This window comes from Salvelinus sp. IW2-2015, linkage group LG30 (genome assembly GCF_002910315.2).
Source record: "Salvelinus sp. IW2-2015 linkage group LG30, ASM291031v2, whole genome shotgun sequence".
In the NCBI taxonomy this organism is placed as follows: domain Eukaryota; kingdom Metazoa; phylum Chordata; class Actinopteri; order Salmoniformes; family Salmonidae; genus Salvelinus; species Salvelinus sp. IW2-2015.
In genome coordinates, this window is record NC_036869.1 from 6,415,638 (window position 1) to 6,424,267 (window position 8,630).

An 8,630-nucleotide genomic window follows, 5' to 3' on the forward strand; every position below is an offset into this window, starting at 1 on the left:
AACGATTCGGTTGACCGTTTTATGTGTGGATTAATTGTCAGAGTAGAGGACCTTGTGCATTTCAGGTAAAATAACAACCTAATGTTTATATCGCAGGACAAATGAACTAGCAACAGCAAGCWAGCTAAATAGGACAAATTAGCTAGCAAGTGCAAGCTAGCTAGCTAAATTGCCATAAATGTTTAATGCTTTTCGTCGAAGGAATGAGCGTTACACCAAAGCCTGTACTCTGGAGCGGGATCGATTTGGAGGTGGAGGGTCCGTCATGGTCTGGGGCGGTGTGTCACAGCATCATCGGACTGAGCTTGTTGTCATTGCAGGAAATCTCAACGCTGTGCATTACAGGAAAGACATCCTCCTCCCTCATGTGGTACCCTTCCTGCAAGCTCATCCTGACATGACCCTCCAGCATGACAATGCCACCAGCCATACTGCTCGTTCTGTGCTTGATTTCCTGCATGACAGGAATGTCAGTGTTCTTCCATGGCCAGCGAAGAGCCCGGATCTCAATCCCATTGAACACGTCTAAGACCTGTCGGATAAGAGGGTGAGGGCCATTACCTACAGAAATGTCCGGGAACTTACRGGTGCTTTGGTGTAAGAGTGGGGTAACATCTCACAGCATGAACTGGCAAATCTGGTTCAGTCCATGAGGAGATGCACTGCAGTACTTGATGCAGCTGGTGGCCACACCAGATACTGTTACTTTTGATTTTGACCCCCCCTTTGTTCAGGGACACATTATTCAATTTCTGTTAGTCACATGTCTGTGGAACTTGTTTAGTTTGTGTCTCAGTTGTTGAATCTTGATATGATCATACAAATATTTACACATGTTAAGTTTGCTGAAAATAAACGCAGTTGACAGCACGTTTCTTTTTTTGCTGAGATAAGTTCCGTCATTGAGCTGTTCTTGTCTAATGATGTTCTGTATTGTTTCATGTTTTGTGGACCCCAGGAAGAGCTTTTGCAACCGCTAATGGGGATCCTAATAAAACACCAAAAATATGAATGCCCATGATTTTGTAATGAGATTTGACAAGGCCATGTAGTGTATTTTGTCTATTGTGTGAAATGTTTACTTTTATTTTGTGAGAAGCTCAAGTTATAGATGTAAAATAAAGACATGATAGCTTCTTTACTTTCTGGAATTTATTGAAAGTTACTGAACTTGTCAGAAGGGAGGGACTGGAATACAAACAAATAAATGCTGTTGTTGAAAATACAGTAGAGTCAATTTATTTTTGCAATAACCAAAGATAAACAATCAAATCACACTAACACAAGTCACATTTGTTTTAAGCGATAGCCGCCAAGTAGTCTTTCACTTCTGCGGGTGACAGTCGCCTGAAGCCGGCTTCATTGCAGATCCCCACTTCAATATTGTCTTCGGTCATCTGACCCTCAAAGCTTTCCTGTGAATAAAATATAGCATTCGGGATTCTGCTCATGACCCAAATGTAAGATCACAAGAGGCTGGTCTCTTAATAAACGTGTTTCTGACATCAGGAACGCATAGAAGACCAGCAGGAGAGGCTTTCAAGAGAGTAACTCACCTTCAAAGTCAAGATAGCTGTGTGAATGGCATCCTCCAGTTCCAGGTCCTCATTGTATCTGAGCAAGACATTAAATTTACATAAAGGGTTACTAACAGCTGCAGTTTAACCTCAACTGTTCTGAGTATGGTGCCAATTGGACTGGGGGAGAAATAGATTGAAATACCTTTTCTCAAGGAATGTTTTACCATTGACGTAGTTCTTCCCCATAGCAGTTGCTTTCCAGGCGAAATATGCTCCCTGTGTAGAGAAATCAAACCATGATGTCATCGTAATCTCACAAGAAATACAGAAGGCAAACATTATCAGATAGCAAAATGTGATAACGAGCCCTTACAGATGGATCAGACTGGAAAAGGTATGGTCTGTCCTCATCCCAACCAGCGATCAGCAAGGATACTCCGAAAGGACGGACACCCCTGCAGAAATAGACAAAACATTTAAGCCTATATGAAACAAATTGACTAACTCGCGAATGCCTTCATTGGTATTTTTTACATTAATTGAATATCAGATTAGAATAGCTGTTGGAAAAACATTGCTCATTAAACTGGTTGAGAATTCCAAGAGTGTGCAAAGCTGTCAAGGCAAAGGGCGGCTACTTTGAGAAATCTAAAATATATTTGATTTTGATTTGTTTAACACTTTTTTGGTTACTACATGAATTCATACGCGTTATTTCATAGTTTTGATGTCTTCACTATTATTCTACAATGTAGAAAAGAGTAAAACATTAAGAAAAACCCTGGAATGAGTAGGTGTGTCCAAACTTTTGAATGGTACTGTAGACATACATACATACAGTTGAAGTCGGAAGATTACATACACCTTAGCCAAATACATTTAAACTCAGTTTCACAATTCCGACATTTAATCCGAGTAAAAAATTCCCTGTCTTAGGTCAGTTAGGATCACTACTTTATTTTAAGAATGTGAAACGTCAGAATAATAGTAGAGAATGATTAATTTCAGCTTTTATTTCTTTCATCACATTCCCAGTGGGTCAGAAGTTTACATACACTCAATTAGTATTTGGTATCATTGCCTTTAAAATTGTTTAACTTGGGTCAAACGTTTCAGGTAGCCAGCCTTCCACAAGCTTCCCACAATAAGTTGGGGGAATTTTGGCCCATTCCTCCTGACAGAGCTGGTGTAACTGAGTCAGGTTTGTAGGCCTCCTTGCTCGCACACGCTTTCTCAGTTCTGCCCACAAATGTTCTATAGGATTGAGGTCAGGGCTTTGTCCTTAAGCCATTTTGCCACAACTTTGGAAGTATGCTTGGGGTCATTGTCCATTTGGAAGACCCATTTGCGACCAAGCTTTAACTTCCTGACTGATGTCTTGAGATGTTGCTTCAATATATCCACAAAATTGTATTTCCTCATGATGCCATCTATTTTGTGAAGTGCACCAGACCCTCCTGCAGCAGGGCGCCCCCACAACGTGCTTCACGGTTGGGATGGTGTTCTTCGGCTTGCAAGCTTCCCCCTTTATCCTCCAAACATAACAATGGTCATTATGGCCAAATAGTTATATTTTTGTTCCATCAGAACAGAGGACATTTCTCCAAAAAGTACAATCTTTGTCCCCATGTGCAGTTGCAAAACGTAGTCTGGCTTTTTTATGGCAGTTTTGGAGCAGTGGCTTCTTCCTTGCTGAGCGGCCTTTCAGGTTATGTCGCTATACGACTCGTTTTACTGTGGATATAAATAGTTTTGTACCTGTTACCTCCAGCATCTTCACAAGGTCCTTTGCTGTTGCTCTGGGATTGATTTGCACTTTTCGCACCAAAGTACGTTCATCTCTAGGAGACTGAACGCGTCTCCTTCCTGAGTGGTATGACGGTTGCGTGGTCCCATGGTGTTTATACTTGCATACTATTGTTTGTACAGATGAACGTGGTACCTTCAGACATTTGGAAATTGCTCCCAATGATGAACCAGACTTGTGGAGGTCCACAATTTTTTTTCTGAGGTCTTGGCTGTTTTTTGTTTTTTTTCCCACAATGTCAAGCAAAGAGGCACTGACTTTGAAGGTAGGCCTTGAAATACATCCACAGGTACACCTCCAATTGACTCAAATTATGTCAATTAGCTTATCAGAAGCTTCTAAAGCCATGACAATTTTGGGGAATTTCCCAAGCTGTTTAAAGGCACAGTCAACTTAGTGTATGTAAACTTCTGACCCACTGGAATTGTGATACAGTGAATTATAATTGAAATCATCTGTCTAAACAATTGTTGGAAAAATTACTTGTGTCATGCACAAAGAGATGTCCTAACCGACTTCCGAAAACTGTAGTTTGTTAACAAGAAATTTGTGAAGTGGTTGAAAAACGAGTTTTAATGACTCCAACCTAAGTGTATGTAAACTTCCGACTTCAACTGTATACACACACCTGTTCTGAAAGGCCCCAGAGTCTGCAACACCACTAAGTAAGATGCACCATGAAGACCAAGGAGCTCTCCAAACAGGTCAGGGACAAAGTTGTGGAGAAGTACAGATTAGGGTTGGGCTATAAAAAAATATCAAAAACGTTGAACATCCAACAGAGCACCATTAAATCCATTATTAAAAATGTTAAAGAATATGGTACCACAACAAACCTGCCAAGAGAAGGCCACCCACCAAGACTCACAGACCAGGCAAGGAGGGCATTAATCAGAGAGGCAACAAAGAGACCAAAGATAACCCTGAAGGAGCTGCAAAGCTCCACAGCAGAGATCGGCGTATCTATCCATAGGACCACTTTAAGCCGTACCCTCCACAGAGCGGGGCTTTACAGAAGAGTGGCCAGAAAAAAAGCCACTGCTTAAAGAAAATAAGCAAACACATTGTGGGAGACTCCCCAAACATATGGAACATACTCTGGTTAGATGAGACTAAAATGTTGCTTTTTGGCCATCAAGAAAAACACCATGTCTGGCACAAACCCAACACCTCTCATCACCTTGAGAACACCATCCCCATAGTGAAGCATGGTGGTGGCAGCATCATGCTGTGGGTATGTTTTTCCATCGGCAATGACTGGGAAACTGGTCAGAATTGAAGGAATGATGGATGGCGCTAAATACAGGGACATTCTTGAGGGAAACCTGTTTCAGTCTTCCAGAGATTTGAGACTGGGACAGAGGTTCACCTTCCAGCAGGACAATGATCCTAAGCATACTGCTAAAGCAACACTCGAGTGGTTTAAGGGAAAACATTTAAATGTCTTGGAATTGCCTAGTCAAAGCCCAGACCTCAATCCAATTGAGAATCTGTGGCATGACTTAAAGATTGCTGTACACCAGCGGAATCCATCCAACTTGAAGGAGCTGGTGCAGTTTTGCCTTGAAGAATGGGCAAAAATCCCAGTGGCTAGATGTGCCAAGCTTAAAGGCTGTCTCTTATACACATCTAGATGTGTATAAGAGACAGCCCCCAAAAATATATTTTAATTCCAGGTTGTAAGGCAACAAAATTGTACAAATGCCAAGGGGGGTGAATAGTCATACAGTGGCTTGCGAAAGTATCTTTTTCAGCCAATTTCGGTCTTTGATATGACAGACCAACAAGTTCCCTACCTTCTCCCTCTTCTACTTTCCTCCTCCATTTTTCACAGTAATGCTTCAATCAGTTGGTTGTAACTTTGGATTGAGCAAACATTCCCATATATTTTCCATAGCTGCACATGACATAACTCCACCATTCCTATTCATAATATCATTAATAAAAAATAAAATGTATTCCATAAAGAAGCTTATCAGTATATTTCAGTTTAACAATAATATTTGTTCTGTCTTTTCTGGAGAATAAAATTGAAATTACCATTGTATGGCTKGTTTAAAAACAGCGACTTTGAACAAAGTTTCATTTTCAAATAATCGAAAATGAGAAGTTATCTAAAGGCAAAAAAATACATTTTTGAACAAAGGATGAGCCTTTCTTAGTAATCTACTGGAGAACCAGTTCGGGTTTAAGTGTATCAGTGAAGCTTTTAGTTACAGGTTTAATGCTTTAAAATTGAATAATTTCAGTCCCCCAAACTCATATTCATTATATAAATAGATACGTTTACATTTTCTGGCTTAGAGTGCCAAATAAAGTATATTAATATAAATATTCTTTGCTCATATGAATTACAAAACAAGTAAGTAAACTGATAGCACTAAAGAGTTAATCAAGGTGATTTTTTCATAAATGGTTATAGAATCTTGTCTATTTTTGATAACTTTCTATTGAAATTGGTTGTGGTAAGTTAATTTATATCTTTAGGAATATGAATACCAAGTATGTCTACGTCACCACCAGCCCATTTTATTGGTAAACTACAAGGTAATGTAACATTTCTGTATTTTAACGATCTAATACCTAATATGGTACACTTATCATAATTGGGTTTTAATAGAGTTTTTCTACAATTCTTATTTAACAGTCTGAAAACAAACATTGAATAAACAACAGTTGACTTTTTGCCTACTCCATACCCTGATTGTGTGTATTCCTGCATGACAGAGGCCACCCTCTGAACAAGCTGAGCTGTGGGGATGGGCTCCTGGTACACCAGGAAGTACTGCTGGGCCAACTTCCTGGCTCTTCGGAGCAGCACCCTGTCAACACAACAAAAAGCATCTCTCCGAGTACTCATTACAGTCAAGGACTGTAGCTTTAGTTCACTTTGTTTATTTACCTTATTTGATCATGTACCCTAAGAGATCATACATCTTACAAATAGGCCTATTCTGTGCCTATGAAGTGGCCAGTATACTAGAGTACCTAGGGTGTGTCATACGAATAGTACATGCTATGTGTTGAAGTTAAATTCCATTAAGCAGGAGGTCTCATTACCTGTAGTCAGGTCCCATGCCACTGTACACCATGCCGATGTGTTTGGTTATGGGCTCCACTTTGTGAACACTGGTCTCGTCATACAGGATGGACTTCTGTTTCTTTTCTGTTGCCAAGACAACTCCATTTGAGGCTGGAAGGGGAACAAAAATACATGAAAATTCAATGCTTGGAATCTGCTCTCATTAGGCTACTTGAGAAGGTGATATTGAAAGTTGAGTAGTGACTTGTACAACCCTGTTGATGTGTTTAATTGGGTGGGTACTGATGAATGAAACACTGAATAAACAGGGGACACGTTTTCACTAAACTGCTACGAAAGTCACTTCGSTATCAAAGTGGCTTTAAAAGTGTTACACGAATAAATAGACAGGGTGGATGTAAACTACCTGCATCAAACTGCTGTTTTTACTAGCTAGGTACTTACCTTTGATTCCCACAGCGGGAGCACCTGCGGCTACAGCTGCCAGAGCATATTCAATTTGGACCAGTTTCCCAGAGGGGCTGTTGGAAAAAGGGAATGTATGTAGTTAAGGTATGTAGTCAATCTTAGTTACAACCATATAGCTAACTTAACTTAACTAGCTAGCTAAATATCTCACTAACTAGTTAGCTGTGTAGTCAAAACCTGAATAGTTGTGTCCATGTAGCAAGCTAACGTCAGCCAGTTAACGTTACACAGAAGCTATGGGGATTGTATCTAACTTGCTAACACCAAAAATAGTTAGCAACTGCAGTACACATATTCTGACATTAGATAACCTACATTAGACATGTTAACTATCTTAGAGATGAATTAGCTTACGCTAACTAACCCGCCTCAAGCTATACATCAGTGGCTTCAACTCAACAGTTAGCGGTAGGAAGATAGTTAGCTAGGCATTAGCTATCATCGGCGTGACACTGCATCTCTTGTAGTGTTGCCTCAAGTGCATTTAATGGCCATGTAGTAAGAGCAAGATCACAACTATCGCAGAAAATGGCTTCATGGTAAGGTGTTAATTGAGTACGTCTTGTGTTTCTACGCAGAAGTATATTGTTATTTTAAGTTACCTGAAAGTAGTGAGGGAGAAGCTGTATCCTCGTTCAGCCATTGTTGATCTGTCTTGGGGAAAGCTTTGCTGGACGGACCAGATGGCGGAAATGAGCTTCATGAAGTTCCGCTCATTGCGCTGTTTGTTCTTCGATAAGGTTTAACCGCGGTTGGCATCCAATAAATAATGTTTTACCGCCACCTACTAGACTGAAGTATAACTCCCTTAAACTTTCCTTGAAAATAAAAAAATAAACAAATACCCAGTGGTGTAAGGTAAAAAAAAATACTTTAAAGTACTACTTATGTAGTTTTCTGTGGTATCTGTACTTTACTATTTATATTTTTGACAACTTTTACTTCACTACATTCCTAAAGAAAATAATGTACTTTTTACTCCATACATTTTCCCTGACACCCAAAAGTACTCGTTATATTTTGAATGGAAAATGGTCCAAAATGGTCCAATTCACTTATCAAAGAACATCCCTAATGCCTACATAATTGCTTTGTTTGTAAATTATGTCTGCGTGTTGGACTGTACATTTGATCAATTCCATTTACTTTTGATACTTAAGTATATTTAAAACCAAATACTTTTATACTTTTACTCAAGTAGTATTTTACTGGGTGACTTTTACTTGAGTCATTTTTAATGAAACAGCAGGGAGCAGGTCTCGAACCCTAGACCTTCTATCCCGAAGTCCAGCGCGCTATCAACTGTGCAGCAAAAGCATGCTCAAACGGAGTCGATATTAGCGCTTATAAACCCACAACCCCAATTTTCTGCGACTTACGTTCCATCCCTGCAGTACAGTTGATAACCACTGCAATAAACCCTACACATTCAATCTTACTGAAGCATATATCACTTGTTGGCCTATCCCCCTGTACTGGTAAAGATCTACTACTCACACCACTCCTCTCAGGATCCCTCGCCCTCGACGCATCTTCCTCTACTTTCTTCACTGCCTCAGCATACGACAACTTCTGCACTACTCTAACCCTGGAAACCTCAACCTGCCTCTCTCGCACCGGAGATTTCTGATCCTCAGCCTCATGGGTACCCCTACAATTAACACATACCACTGCTTTCCCCAAAGCTACAMATTCCTTTGACTCATGCTCTATATATCCTAACACCACTTTTGCGGGCAAAGACTCAACATCAAAACTCAAAAGAACAGGCAACGACTCTTCTGTTTGACCA

At 40.1% G+C, this 8,630-nt stretch overlaps 1 protein-coding gene across 1 annotated transcript; it reads right to left on the reverse strand.

Moving 5' to 3' along the window:
- Window positions 1-1,134: 1,134 nt before the first annotated feature.
- On the reverse strand, window positions 1,135-7,572 carry LOC111955341 (proteasome subunit alpha type-2). Its single transcript, XM_023975554.2, has 8 exons — window positions 7,441-7,572; window positions 6,815-6,891; window positions 6,388-6,520; window positions 6,027-6,149; window positions 1,894-1,975; window positions 1,723-1,796; window positions 1,557-1,614; window positions 1,135-1,415 (listed from the first exon to the last, which is right to left on the reverse strand). The coding sequence occupies exons 1-8, from the start codon at window positions 7,539-7,541 to the stop codon at window positions 1,299-1,301; spliced, it is 765 nt and encodes a 254-aa protein (XP_023831322.1). The 5' UTR covers window positions 7,542-7,572; the 3' UTR covers window positions 1,135-1,298.
- Window positions 7,573-8,630: the final 1,058 nt, after the last annotated feature.

Coding starts and splice junctions, on each gene's coding strand:
- LOC111955341 (XM_023975554.2), bottom strand. CDS start 7,541: ATGAAGCTCATTTCCGCCATCTGGTCCGTCCAGCAAAGCTTTCCCCAA. Junction 1,976..6,026: donor CAGGAATACACACAATCAGG/GTATGGAGTAGG, acceptor CTATTTCTGCAG/GGGTGTCCGTCCTTTCGGAG. Junction 1,797..1,893: donor TTTTCCAGTCTGATCCATCT/GTAAGGGCTCGT, acceptor TTCTCTACACAG/GGAGCATATTTCGCCTGGAA.